The sequence below is a fragment of the Megascapheus bottae genome, chromosome 7 (genome assembly GCF_031878675.1).
Source record: "Megascapheus bottae isolate mThoBot1 chromosome 7, mThoBot2.hap1, whole genome shotgun sequence".
NCBI classification, from domain to species: Eukaryota; Metazoa; Chordata; class Mammalia; order Rodentia; family Geomyidae; genus Megascapheus; species Megascapheus bottae.
The window spans coordinates 55780130-55795537 of record NC_143515.1 but is presented as its reverse complement, the minus strand read 5'-3'; the positions used below and the strand labels follow the sequence as shown (position 1 = coordinate 55795537).

At 36.2% G+C, this 15408-nt stretch overlaps 1 protein-coding gene across 3 annotated transcripts in view; it reads left to right on the top strand.

Annotated features, from left to right (window-relative positions):
- The window catches only part of Eml4 (EMAP like 4), a 100668-nt gene that overhangs the window by 35144 nt on the left and 50116 nt on the right, over window positions 1–15408 (top strand). For 2 of the 3 annotated variants that reach the window (XM_090337062.1, XM_090337061.1), the window contains exons 2-6: window positions 4627–4809; window positions 7655–7784; window positions 11628–11801; window positions 13568–13696; window positions 14333–14358. In XM_090337062.1, coding sequence (XP_090193188.1) covers window positions 4627–4809; window positions 7655–7784; window positions 11628–11801; window positions 13568–13696; window positions 14333–14358 — 642 coding nt within the window. Of the gene's footprint in view, window positions 1–4626; window positions 4810–7654; window positions 7785–11627; window positions 11802–13567; window positions 13697–14332; window positions 14359–14551; window positions 14585–15408 lie in introns of all 3 variants that reach the window. The other variant, XM_090337060.1, reaches the window with a different exon arrangement.

Sequence of the window (15408 nt, the reverse complement as noted above, 5' to 3'; positions counted from 1 at the left end):
CTATAGTATAACCATTTCTTTGATCAATTGCCTGTTGATTGTCCTTCAGGCTAGTACTCTTTTAAAAAAATTATAAGTAACATATCATTGCCCCTGGTTTCTTGTGGTTCTTCACTCATAAATTTCTCTGATGTTCCAAATGTAATCTGCTATTATCATTCTATCCAGTAAGAACTGCCCAGTATTGGGATGGGCATTGATGGTTATCACTTGTAATCCTAGCTGCTCAGGAGGCTGAGCTTTGTGGATCAAGGTTCAAAGCCAAAAATTTGAGGCTCTTAATCAACAGATTAGAGACATGGTTCATGTGGTAAACTGCCAGCCAAGAGTGAAAAAACAAAGCAAAAGCATGAAGCCCTCAGAGGCAGGACCTTAACTCTGGGCTCAAGTCCCAGGATCAGTGTGCATGTGTGGGCACGCACACACATGCACAAATTACTTTCTTTATTACATGATTCATATATGCATAGGTATGCATATACACCTGTGTGTGTATATATACATATAAAATTATGTCTATGCATTTGTATGTGTATGTACATATTATAGACATATACCAAACATACATATACACAAATATATGTAATTTTTAATACAAGAAGCCTTCATTTTAGAGGCCATTTTCTCTTCATATAATTCAGGAGCTTGCTTATTCAATATTCCATAATGTATGAAATTAGAAAAGAACCTTGTTTTATTTATTTTTGAAATGAAAAGAGATAGATTATTCACTAATTAATTTGTACTCTTCCCCAACAAGTAAGCTATGATCAAATAGCGTTTCCAAATTAAGTGGCTTTAATCAGGGAACCAGAACATGATGTTAATTTTTCCTTAATGAAAGTTCAGAACCTTGTTTTAAACAGGTATAATTGACTATATAAAGATAAGCTTGTAAAGATTTGCAATTATTTAAATACTTTGTTGTCCAACTAATGTAAAAATTTAGAGGTGTAATAGTTTCTGGAACATCATTTCATCACAGTTCTTGCAATAATTAATACTTTGAATGTCCATAGTTTAAGTGTGGGGCACGTCACATCAGGGAAATAGAAACCTATGGTGTAAAAGGAGGCCTAACTCACCTAGTGGTTAAAGTGCTTGCCTAGCATGCATGAAGACCTGGGTTCGATGCCTTGGTACCACATACATAGAAAAAAGCCAGAAGTGGTGCTGAGGCTCAAGTGGTAGAGCTCTAGCCTTGAGAAAGTCCAAGGACAGTGCTCAGGCCCTGAGCTCAGCCCAGGACTGACCAAAAAAAAAAAAAAAAAAAAAAAAAGGAGGCCTAACTCATGCCCAGTGCTCATTCCTGGGTCTTGGGACCAAACCTGGGTGAGATGATGCCTGCATCCGGGTTGGACCAGGCTCTCTCCCTCCTGGAGTAAGGCCACCTCTGGGATAGGCCCCTAACCCTTCCGCCCTCTTGGACAGCACACACATCCTATGTTAGCTGAATGGACTTCCTCAATGAAAGTACCTTCCCTGCCCTGCCCACCTTTGTGCTGATAGGCTCCTGCATCCTATGTTAGCTGAATGGACTTCCTCAATAAACGAGTTCCTGCCTTGACTGGTCTCCCTGATGCATCTGATTGTCCTGGGGGTGTGGTGGGGGGAGGGAGGGCTCGTCCTGGGGTATTCTCCCTATCCCTCCTGCAGGTCGGGAGGGACCGAGGACTAAAAACCCCGACATTAAGAACACACAAAAATAAATATGCTGTTCCATTTTTAAAACAGTTGCATAAAATCATTGAAATTCAAAAGATGCTAGAATGTTTGTAAATGCTTCATTCCAGGTTAAAACTGGATTGGTGATTTATAAATATTTAGATAGAATACAATATATGTATACTTGCAGACATTTTACAAATAAGAAAACAAGGTAACTGTAATTTAGTGCAATAAAAGAAAAGTATAATGAATAGCTGCCACTTTTTTCTTTCTTTTCATTTCTAGTCATAGGGCGGAACCCTGGGCCTCGGCACTGACCCTGAGCTTTTGTGCTCAGGGCTGATGCTCTGCCACTTTAACCACAGGTCCACTTCTGCTTTTTGTGGCTAATCATGGTTAATTGTGCCCAGCTATCTCTCTAATTTTTTTTTTTTTGCCAGTTCTGGAGCTTGAACTCAGTGCCTGGGCACTGTCCTTGATCTTTCTCAAGACTAGCGCTCTACCACTTGAGCCACAGCATCGTGCATACTAGGCAAGCACTCTCCCAATAAGCCACACTCCTGGCCCTGTCACTATAATTTTAAAACTAATATTGGATGCTAAAGGTTCACTAATTACATATGAATTTGTTTATACCTTATAAAGGAGATTTACTTCTTTTAGTAAGTAGACTGATGGGTGAGAGGTTTATTGATTTTATTTTGAAAAATCTATCCCCCTGGCTTACGAACTCTTTGAAAATCATTTGCATGTTTTTGTTTTAACCCTTAAGGCTAGAAACTATTTTGAAAGGAGGAGAAAGATCAGTGGACTTTGAAAGGAGGAGAAAGATCAGTGGACTTCTTGAATTAAGAAAAGGAAGTCAAGAGTCTTAATTTTCTATAAAATTGTGAAAAAGGGTTTTGCACTTATTAATTATTCTAACTTTAGTAGTGTATGGCTGCAAATGTAAGTTGTGTTTTATATTAGTATGGTCCTTTATACTATTAGAATGCAGCCAGAAGGAATCTTGTCTTAAGAACCCAGACACAATTTTTTAGCTTAAGCAAAATACATTATTTACACACGATGCATTTTGATTGTGAAATTCAAGTAATACAGAAATAATTAAACTGAAAAACACAAAAATTCTTTTAATCCCCTTCTAATTTCACCCCCCCCCGAGATAACCCAGTTACTACTTTGATGTGTGTATTTCTTTGTATTTGTATATTATGTGCATAATATGCATAGATAAGTATGAGGATTTTATTATTTTATTCTTTTTTTTTTTCCTGCTCGTCTTGGGGCTTGAACTCCGAGCTTGAGCTTGAACACTGTTCTGGGCTTTCTCAAGACTACAGTTCTACCACTTAAGCCACCACACCACTTCTGGTTTTTTCTATACATGTGGTACCAAGGGTCTATGTATGTGGTAACAAGGAAACCTGGGTCTTGGTGCTGGGCAAGCACTCTACTACTGGGGATTTTATTCTTCTGAAGTGTGCGTTGGTACATGTATGTGTGACTTAATTATTCAGTAATACTGCTTTGCAGTTTGCTAATCTCACTTAAACTATAGAGTTTCTAGTATTTAGCTTATACACATATCTCATTTTTAATTGGTATATGAGAATAAGATTTTAGGTAGGTTTTTTTGGTTGGTTTGTTTGTTTTTTTTTGTCATGAGACTTGATCTCTGGGCCTGGGCACTGTCCCTGAGCTCTTCGGCTAGAGGTTACCATCCTACCCCTTGATCCACAGCACCATTTCCAGTTTTCTGGTAGTTAATTGCAGATAAGAGTCTCACGGACTTTAATGCCCAGGCTGACTTTGAACCATGATCCTCAGATCTCAGCCTCCTCAGTAGCTAGGATTACAGGTGTGAGCCACCAAAGCCTGACTAGCTAGGTTATTTCTTATTTTGTATAAATAATAACAGGACAGAAAAGAACATCTTCATGGAACAGTAACTAATTGAACTCTTCCTATATGACACTTTTGTGCATTATTTTACCTAATAATCCCAAGACTAATATAAGTACTGATTAGGATGAAGAAATTAATGTGATGAAAACCAGTCACAGGGCTGATTAAAAACATTTATCCAGTCAGTATAGCACCAGAGTTCTTTTTTTACCCCCCCCCCTTAATTGAATTCCCAAAGGGATTCATGCCCCTCAAAACGTTGAGAGCTCAGATTCTGGATTTTAGGAAGAGATTATAAAATTTAGAAACTATAAGAAACTGGAAATCTGCTACCGTGTTCCTTATCATTTCCATTACTGTTATCTTATCTAAATATGAGATTGTGCTGGAACTGGGGGTTGAACCCAGGGCCTTACATTCTTGACTGGCTCTTGGCTCAAAGTTGATGCTTTCCTACGTTAGCCACACCATCCAAAGTAGAGCTTTCTAGTCAGTGCTATGAATGAATGTATCATTTTTCCTTTCTGACATATAAAGCAAAACAGAAGAAATTTTCATTTTTGTTTTCATAGAAAAATACAAACATAATGTTGTAATGGGGTAATTTGAATAGCTGGCTGTCTTACAAGTTTCAGATGTCTACAAAGTGACATTAGCATTTGGTGAAAAAACAGATTGAAGTATATTAGAAAAGAAAAGTTGTTTGTGGGGAAATTTTTCATCTTAATTATCTGATGTATTAAAAAGTTGCTATTTTATGCCTGGGGACATGACTCAAGAGGAAAAACATTTGCCTTTAGCATGCACAAGGCCCTGGGTTCAATCTCCAGTACCATTAAAGAAAAAAATAAAGGAAAGAAAAGAAATCTTTATCATTTTAAATTAGTTAAAATAGCTGTGAAAATCATTATAGTAATTAAACATCTAAATAGGCAGTTACTATTATAGTTTTAATTTATCATTTAAAAGACATGGTATAGTTTCTGTTAGCAGAAGGGCATTCTTTTCAAGCATTTTAACATATTTGATGGTTTGTTTGTTTTTTTTCAGATGATAGTATTTCTGCTGCAAGTACTTCTGATGTCCAAGATCGCCTCTCAGCTCTTGAGTTACGAGTTCAGCAGCAAGAAGATGAAATCACTGTACTAAAGGCAGCTTTGGCTAATGTTTTGAGGCGTCTTGCAATGACTGAAGACAATGTGGCCTCAGTGAAAAAATTACTCACAAATAAAGGTACTTTTATATGATTTGTAACATAGGAAGAATTTTGATTTTTGCACTATTTTCTTTCAAAACTGAAGTTGGGAATATAAAATTAGTTTCTCTCTCTCTTTCTCTCTTTCTCTCTCTCTTTTTGCCAGTCCCCCAGGCTTGAGCTCGGGGCCTGAGCACTTTCCTTGGGCTTTCTCAAGGCTAGAGCTCTACCACTTGAGCCACAACATCACTTCTGGCTTTTTCCTTTCTCTCTTTCCTTCCTTCCTGCCTTCCTCCCTCCCTGCCTCCCTCCCTCCCTCCCTCCCTCCCTCCCTTCCTTCCTTCCTTCCTTCCTTTTTTTTTTTTTTTGCCAGTCCTGGGCTTGAGCTCAGGGACTGAGCACTGTCCTTGGACTTTCTCAAGGCTAGAGTTCTACCACTTGAGCCTCAGCATCATTTCTGTGTATGTGGTACCGAGGAATTAGACCCGGGTCTTAATGCATGATAGGCAAGCACTCTTCCACTAAGCCAGTTCTCTTATTTTGAAGATGAGAGTAGCAGATTTTAGATTGACCTCTAACTATGATCCTCTTGATCTCAGCCTCTTAAATAGTTAAGATAATATATATGAGCCTTTGGCCTTCAGCATTTTAGAGCCACAACTTTTCTTGTAGACCTTTCTTTTTCTATCCCTCTCATCACTACATGTGTTCTAGGATCTGGCTTGAGTTATAGGCCCATGTCATCTCACTCAACTTTTTATTTGTTGAGAAATAGGTATCCTGAACTTTTCAGTGGAGCACAGAGACTTATTCTTAGTCAGCTTTTTCACTCAAAGCTGGTGCTTTACCACTTAAGCCATACCTAGCTTCAAATTTGATTCCTCAGATCTCAGCCAGTTGAGTAGCTTGGATTATAGATATTAGTCACTGGTAACCAGCCCCTCCCCTCTCCTCCCTCCTTTCCCTTCTCCTTTTCTTTTCTTTTCCTTCATTCTTTTTTTTTTTTTTTTTTCTGTTGCTTATTGTGCTGACTTGGTTGTCATTTGGGCTATGCCTCCAGCACTACTTTCTATTGATTATTTTGAAGTTAGAGTCTAGTAGCTTTTTCTGCTTGGGCTAGCCTCAGACCATAATCTATCTCTGGATGCCAGCTTCCTGACTGGCTGTGGTTATGATCATGAATTAGTGCTGTCCAACTTTTAAAATATTTTTATAAGTATTTTGCTATAGTAATTTTTTTCAGAGCTCTTGACACAAGTGCTACCCATTTACAACTATACATGTTGATCAGTGTAAATAATTTGGATATCATTATTATTATTACTATTTATTTATTTATTTATTTATTTTTGCCAGTCCTGGGCCTTGAGCTGAGGGCCTAAGCACTGTCCCTGGGCTTTCTCAAAGCTGGAACTCTACCACTTGAGCTACAGCACCATTTCTGGCTTTTTTCTTTGTATGTGGTACTGAGGAATCGAACCCTGGTCTTCGTGCATGCTAGGCAAGCACTCTACCACTAGGTCAAACTCCCGGCCCACTGATTTGGATATTATTATATTTCATGTATATAAGCATTTTCCTGAGGTGGTTCAAAAAATAAATATGGTAGTTTTCTCCCCCCTTTAACTCTTGAATCATTCAATCTGAAGTAAAGGATAAGATTGTTTAGAATGTACCTTAGGTACTTATGACAAAAGTGGACCCCAATGGCTTAATGCAATGTTACACTGGTAATGTTACACTCTAGGATGCTAAAGCAAACATGAGGTTGGTTGAATCATATAAAGGTAAATTTTGCTTGAATTCATGTGAAAAATGGAGTCCAGAAATTCAACTGTACTCTTAGGATGCTGCTTTTTGTTTCGTGACTTAACTCTTCTTGTTCATAGCAGCCTACTTACCACATAATTCTACTCCTCCTATTGCTTAAAATTAAGAAGTTGCTTTTTTGCAGGGCGGGGGTAGGGGAGGAATTGTGGGGCTTGAACTCTGGGCCTGGGCACTGTCCCTGAGCTCTTCAGTTCAAGGCTACCTCTCTACCACTTGAGCGACAGCTACAGTGCAACTTCCAGTTTTCTGGTAGTTAATTGGAAATAAGAGTCTCAAGGTCTTTTGTGCCTGAGCTGGCTTTGAACTGCAATCCTCAGATCTCAGCCTCCTGAGTAGGCAGGATTACTGGCTTGAGCCACCAGTGCCTGGCTTATTTATTTAGACTAGCCTTTTAAGATTTAATTTTTAGAATTTAAAACACTGTTTTCAGCAAAACTCAAACTATTTCTCAAGATTGACAGCATAAGAAATTTTGGTTTCCTTGAGATACCAACTTAGAAACATGTATTTTAAAGCTGCTATGTCTGGAAAACACACTAATTAAGTGAATGAGTCTAGCTGCATCTTAGAAACTCAGTAAGACTCTTGCTAATTGGTCTGGTTTATGTGGGGGAAGGAAGGGTGAAGTTCTGGGGTTTGAACTCAGGGCCTTGATAGGAGTAATTGTTGACAAAGCAATATTTTAGCTGGCAAAGCAAGAGGACACTTTGCCTCACTCATTCTAAACATTTAGGAGTTTCATTGTTAAAATTTCTATCTTTGTTTTTGTTTGTTTGTTTGTTTTTGTCCTGTTCTGGGGCTTGACTCAGGGCCTAGGTACTGTCCCTAAGCTTCTTTTGCTCAAGGCTAGCACTCTACAACTTGAACTACAGCGCCACAGAGAACTCAGGTTTTCGTGCACATTCACAGCCAATTTCTATCTTTTAAAGTTATTTTTGTTGTTATTAAGTTGGGTGCAAAGGGTTATATTTCCATAAGTTAGGTTATAAATAAAATTTCAATCTTTGAGAAATATTTTGAAGTTTAATGCAATTTTTTTCTTAACTACATTAGGTCAGCCAAGCCTTCGAGAAGCTATTTCTATGTCCTGTATAACAAATGGAAGTAGTGTAAGCAGAAAACAAAGCCATACCAGCTCTGTCTCAATTGCAAGAAAAGAAACTCTTTCATCTGCTGCTAAAAGGTACCTATTTGGTGAAAAAGGAAAACTGACATTGCAAAATTATAAGTCTAAGGAATTAGTTGTGTGTACCTGAGTGCACATGTGTATGTGTGTGTGCATATGTGTGTGTGTATCCAGTCCTGGGACTTGAGCTTAGTGCCTGGGTGCTGTCGGTACTTATTTTTTCCTTTTTTTTCCCTCAAGGCTAACACCCTACCACTTGAGCCACCACTCTACTTCTACTTTTTTTTTGGTAGTACCTAATAGAAGATCAGAGTATTGTAGAAATTTTGCCTGGGCTGGCTTCAATCCTTAGATCTCAGCTTCTTGAGTAGCTAGAATTGCAAGCATGAGCCATTGGTACCTGTTGAATCAGACTACTTTGGGAAAAGAACATTAAATAGAGTTTTATAGGATTCTAGTGAGCATATCCTTTGAATTCTTTGTGAATGAAACATCTGCCAATACCCATTCAGTTTATATTCAACTTACCTGTTGAGTTTTAGTAAGGGAACTTTGTTTCTTACTAAAGGGAAAACATAGCTAGCCATGTGGTGATGCCTGTAATTCCAATTCTCAAGAGACTGAGAAAGGAGGATCATGAGTTTGAGGCCAGCCAGGTATATAACCAGACCCTATTTCAGCTCTCCCGTATTCCTCCCAGAAGAAAATAATTTCATTCTTGATTTCTTTTTAGCAAGAATTTATTTATAAAATGACTATATTAGGGAAATTATACTGAATTTTTAAAGAAAGTGATTACTTAATACATTTTAAAGGGAAAAATCATTGGTGTATATATATATATATGCATTAATGAGAAGTTACATGTTATTCTTTCTTTATAAATATTTCAGTATTGTTTTTTATGTTTGCCTGCCTATTAGTAGGCAGTGAGCAGAAGGATGGTAGAATTGCTATAATATAAAAGTTTCAGCAATGCCAGGCTATGCAGGTAGGTTAGGTGATGTCTGAGGCGAGATTAGACAAAATTGGCATCGCCCTATCTGAAAAACTAAAAGGAAAAGGACTGTGACTATAACTTAAGTGGCAAGTACTAGGCCCTAAGGCAAATCTGCTGTATGAGAAAGAGAAGCAAGAAAAAGAGGGAGGTAAGTTTCATTGGGCTGTAGATTTGGATTCTAAATGTAGTTTTCATTCGTTAATCTATTACAGTAAAGTTGCTTGCAGAATTTTCCCCTTTTTCAAATTCCTAATAGATTATTCTGTTCAGAGTTGGAGAAACCATAGGAAATCAATTACATTATCTTACAACTTTTTTTCTTCAGAGTATATGAGGGAAATTCTAAGTAAAGTCACAGTATACTGATAGAAAGCACTTAGCTCAATAAATTAATGCTGAAACTTTTAGTGTGGAAGTGAAGTATACATGTTCACCCAAACAGGCTTTATGGAATGGTGGAAAAATAACAAGATCTTTGCTCCTTTTAAAAATAATGTTATTGAATTTAATCTTTGAAGTCAATATCACAGAATCTATAGTTTCCCTTTCAGATAATGTAAAATTTATTACCTATATTCTACTTTCAGGAGAAATTATCTGATATGATTCATAGTAAACATTTTTAATATAATTTTATTGAATTTCCATTTTCTAGTAGCAGTTTGGACTCACTCAGTTTTCTTGAAGAGCTGCAGTGTTATTTTCATATAGCAATCAATATTATGCATAATAATGATTTAGTTATTTAAGACCAGATGGGTTTCTTTATGATACAAGAATGCTGAATTTTGTTTTTAGTTGACACAGAAAGAAAAATTTCATTTGGGTTGTACTGCTCTCACCTAAAACTAGTGTTAAGGATATTTTGAAGACCAGTAAGAAGGAACTAAATTCTAACTCACTTTTTAAACTCAAGGTTAACATGACATATTTGAGGTAAATTTTTATTTTTTAGGACATATTAAAACTTAGTGTCCAGTGTGAAATCAGGTAAAGAACTGAATCACATAAAGTGTAATAAACATGGAAACAAAACAGTAAAATCCCCATGTCTATAACTAAAGCAAATGAATGAGAAGAAATGTCACTGTCAAAATGATGTTACTTTTTTTGCTAGCATTCTGCTACTTGAGCTACAGCACCATTTCCAGCTTTTTTTGTGTGAATGTGGTGTGTAGGTGTCTATCCCAAGGCTTTGTGCCTGGTAGTCAAGCACTCTACCATTAGGTAATGCTCCCAGCCCCCATGTTACATTTTTATAATTGTTATCATGTAGTAGTTAAATTGCAGGTTGTCTGTATAGTTATTAAAAATGTTCTTGTAATGTACTTTCATATAGACTAAGCCCCCTACAGTAAAATTAAAAAATGTCCATTGATTAAAAGCTATAGAGTGTTGGTAAGTTTTTTCCTTTTCAACATTGGAATGCTAATCTTGATATCTTCTGCTTTGTAATAATTGTGGACGTGTTGATTCAGTAAATACTACCTGGTATGATTGGGAGTGGAAGGTGATTTATTAAAAATGAAAGTATAGACAGATGCTGGTGGTTAACACCTGTAATCCTAGCTACTCAGAGGCTGAGACCTAAGGATCATAGTTCGGAATCCAGCTCTGGCAGGAACGTCTGTGAGACTCTTATCTCTAATTGACCACAGAAAAACCCCACAAGGGATGCTGTGGCTAAAGTTGTAGAGTGCTAGCCTTGAGCAAAAGTACCCCAGGAAGAGCATCTAGGCCCAAAGTTGAAACCCCAGGACTAGCAAAAACAAAAACTAAGAGTCCAAGTACAAAATCAGTGTTAAATATTGTATTGTCATTGTTGTTATGAAAGAAAACAGTGAGACTTTTAAAACATTGTCGCATCCCAATTTAACTAATTTTTTTAAAGTAACATTTAGTTTTTCTAAAGTAATTTTTGTAGAACTTCTAGGATTTTTCTATGCATATTTTGTCAAGTTGCCTTTGTTTACGTCAGGTTTGGGGGTAAGCGTAACTCTTGTTAAGATTTTAAAGTCTAGGGCTGAAAGTGTGGCTTAAAAATGCATACCTGCCTAGCAAGCTTAACTTTGTATTTAAACCCTAGTACCACTTTTAAAAATGCAAAAAATTTTAATCACTGTTAAGCTGAGGATTGAGGTGCACACTCAAGAGACTGAGACAAGAGGATTACAAGTTTGAGGCTAGCCTATTCTGCATAGCAAGTTCCAAGCAGACTTAAATATGTAGCAAGATGCCCCGAAAAACATCAAAGAAATAAAACTGTTACTGGGAGTTAAGGATACAGCACAGTAATAGTAGGGATATAGCAAGACTCTGGATAGATCTCCAGCCCTGCACCAAAAGAGAAAAATCACTGCAACAGTAGCAGAAGTATACAGAGGAATTACAGACTACACTGTTAAACACGAGCATTTAGTGAACCTTTAACATCAGTTTGTTTTTATGAGTATTGTGTCAATAATCCTTTATCTGGGTAAGTTTGAGTCAGTTAAGAGAACTTTCTTCATGTTAGGCAATGTCCTCCCACTCAATAATCGATCAAAATGAAAACATTCATTAGAGATAATTTTTTGTCCAAAAGAGCCAACTTCACAGGATGTATTACCTTAGGTTTTTTTTTTGTTTTTGTTTGTTTGTTTTTGATAGTGGAGCCTCTTACTCAGCAAATGCTTTAGAACTTGAGCGATAGCCACAGTCTACTTTGGTATTCTTATAAATTCTTCACTGAAGATTTTTAAAGCTTTCATAGTTTTAAAGAATTTTTTAAATTGAATAAAGCAGTATGAATTGTGTTACCTGTATAGATGGCTTAGGATTTTGAATTACATAGTAGTCCTATTTTGTTTTTCAAAATTTGTTTAAATGTGTATTGTTCCATGTTATACTTTATTTTACAGTGGTACAGAAAAAAAGAAAGAAAAACCACAAGGACAGAGAGAAAAAAAAGAGGAATCTCATTCTAATGATCAAAATCCACAAATTCGAGCATCACCTTCTCCCCAGCCCTCTTCACAGCCTCTCCAAATACACAGACAAACTCCAGAAAGCAAGAATTCTACTCCCACCAAAAGGTTTTAACTGTCCCCAAGTACAGAGCTAGGGAATGGTTGTAAAGATACCTAAATTCTGTGATGTGGAAAAAAGTTGACTATCCATGGATTCCAAGAGCAAAGCATAGTGACTTTTTTCCCCCATTGCCATAATGTGTATTTTTAGCACATTGGGGAATAACAATTTAAGGCCAAACTTTCTCAGTAAAACTAGAAAAGAAACTAAGTTATTGTAAAATCTGGTGAAAGAAAAATACTCTAAAACTCAAACAGTATTATTTAAAACTATGTAATGCTTTTTACTTTTTAATTTTTACAGAGCGGTGTGTAAATTATACCCATGGATAGAAAATGGCAATATATAATTATCCTCACGCCATTTTGGCATCATTACAACCTTCAGCTTGCAAGGACCCTCTCAACAAATGGTTCTTCATTGTGGCTGCATCTCAGTTTCAATTTCGGGTCTTGGGAGGATAAGTTCTTGCTTGAGTAGAGATATGAATTTGGTTCACTTGGTCTTTTCTATGCTAAAGACTTGCTTGAGGGCTTTTCACTGCATCCAATTAATACTTTAAAATTCTGAGAGAGGAGAAGGGAAAATCATTTTTAAGAGTATGTAAAACTAAATTGGGTGTCTAAAATTGCATGCTGGGTGTTCACTTTTATTAGTAATCAAGCATCAAAATCAAAATAATTGAATTTCCTATTGTAGAAATTCTTATTCAGCCTTATCATCATGCACCTGTTTAGGTATACTAGGCAACAAACTATCCCCAGGACTGGTTAGGATTTTAGTAAAGTTGATATGACAATCATTCCTAAAAATTTTTAACATTTTATTTGTCCAGTTTGATATTTTGCCTTAAAATCTACAGTAGAAGTTTAGAAAGACCAGGGTATCTTTTACTTGATTTAGGCATGTGTACCATTTTACAAAATGCTTTGTCTCTGTTTCTCATGCAGACTCTTATGCTTTCTTAATGGTTTGTAATTCTTCTGTCTGATCTCCTATGGAGTTGTTTTTCGATATATTTTACTAATGTTACACAACTTCAAATGGTTTGTTGTTAAAGGTGGCTTTTCTAATCAGTTTCTTTAAGGTTCTGCTTTGACTTGATATCTTTGTCCCATCATTTTTTTTCCAGCTTCTTGAGATCTCCTGGAAATGTGCTTGCCCTTCTATAAAATCACTCTTTCAATATACTGTGCTGCAAGAAGTCTGGATGAGTTTTAGGATAGTTAGCAATGCAGCCAAAAAGTTACTAATAAAAAATTTTCAGTTAACATTATAGGAAATTGGCATTGAGAACCTCACATTTTTTTGTATGTGTTGAATCTTTGTTTTTGATTCTGGGAAAAGTTATCTCTAAAACTATAAGCAAGAGTTTTACTTGTTTACAGTTTATTTAGAAATTGTTTGTGCCATATATAAATCAGATGAGACATTTTACTAAAAATGTAAGGTACATTGTAGTCAATGACTAAAAAGTACAACTGCTGACATTTAAGCAGTTTTTTTCTATTAACAGCAGAAGAGATGAAAAACATAATATTTTGGGGGGGGCGAGTCTTCTGAATAATACAGAAATTATAAAACAGACTAATAGTTGCCTTGTTCAACTCCTTCACTCATCCAGGCACATTCTTTCAACTAATCCTCCTTTCTCTTTCCTGGATTAACTTTAAGGAAGTGTTAATCACTGTTTTTATGTTCTGCTTGAACTGTCAGTTATATGTATTGCTACTCAAGATTTTTCTCTAAGAAATTAATTTGTTTCTTTTAGCATAAAACGACCACTGACAACTGAGAAGTCACATAACTCATGGGAAAATTCAGATGACACCCGTAATAAATTACTGAGAACAGTTACAACATCAAAGTTAATATCAAAAGTTATAAAAAATACAGACAAGTAAGTATCACTCTTTCTCAGTTACATACTAATCTGTAACTGTCATTCTCTCATAATTATGTATCTGGTTTGATTTTTTTTTAATTCATGTTTTATTATATGCCATTTTTTTTTTCCCCGTCTCAATATGGTATCTGTGGAGTTTTGTTGTTTTTTTACTGGTATGGGTTCTGGGGCTTGAACTCGGGGTCTGAGCACTGTCTCTTGAGTTTTTTCTTTTAAGGCCAGCACTCTTCCACTTGAACTACATCTCTGCTTCTTTTTCTTTTCTTCCTCTTCCTCCTCCTCCTCCTCCTCCTCTTCCTCTTCTTCCTCCTCCCCCTCCTCCCCCTCCTCCCCCTCCTCCCCCTCCTCCTCCTCTTTTTCTTTTTTTTTTCTGATTAATTGAAGCCAACAGTCTCACAGATTTCCTTAACTGGGCTGGCTTTGTTTGAATCATGGTCCTCAGATCTCAGCCTCCTAAGTAGCTAACGATTGTAGGTGTGAACCACTAGCACTTGACTCTGATGGTTTCATAAGTAGTTGAAACCAATGAGAAACTGAAAAACATTGATGGCTGAATTTTACTAGAATATGCCCTAAGCATCAGATTTTGTAATACATAAAATAAATGTGTTCTTTGAATTCCTTTTTTAGGCATAAAGATGTCATCATCAATCAAGGTAAATTAAATCCTTTTTAAAATTACTTTTTGCTCAGTTTAAGTTTTTGGTCATTGATAAAAATATCAACCTTCATTTATTAGCTCACAGTAAGGAAAGCCACATGCATACTGTAGTCATTTGAGAAAAATGCTTAGTTGGTTTTTGGTTTTTGTTTTGTTTTGGTAAGATATTTCATTTTTGTCTCAACCAGCAAAAATGTCCACCCGTGAAAAAAACAGCCAAGGTAAGAATAAGCTACGCAGTTGGTCGCCTTCTGAATTAATTTCTTCTTGGATCTCTTATTTGGCTTTTCATTATTTGTACTCTATGATTTTCCTCTTATCAGAAGAAGTATGGTAATTTGAACTACTTAAAAACATCCATCTTATTTCTGTGAGAGCTAATAACATAATATGAACATTAAAAAGAGTAATACAAAGAAGTATAGAATACATTTTCTCCCTTTTTTGGGAAAAAAGAGAAAAGCCATTTAAAAGATTGATAAATTTTAATGCAATTTCTTTGTCTTGCCAACTTCATTGCAAATAATCACTCATTTCTTGATGCTAAGACTGAAAATATGAGTCTAGCAAAAGCATTTCCTCTTACAATTTTCTTTTATATTAATTGCAATTCCTGGCTACTTGCTGTTGTTGGCTTGTTCTGACCAGAGAGCAAACTTTGTATAAATTTGTGTGTGGTTTTTGTTTTGTTTTATTTTACTTTTTTTTGTGGTTCAAGGGCATTGTCCCTGAGCTCTTATGCTCAAGGTGACTGCCCTACCCTTGAGCAAAGCCCCACTTTCCCATTTTCTAGAGGTTAATTGGAGATAAGAGTCTCAGGTTCTTTTTACCCGACTGGCTTTGAACCTTGATTCTCAGATCTCAGCCTTCTGAGTAGCTAGGATTATAGGCATGAGGCACTGCACACGCACACGGCAGATGCTTTTAATTTGCAGTGTTTTTAATTTGAAGTAGGTAAGTTTTATGTGTCAGTTTTGCATTTTTCTTACATTGCTTGCAAATTTAATTGAAGCATGCTGTTTTAAATGGAAGCCTATCCTTCTGT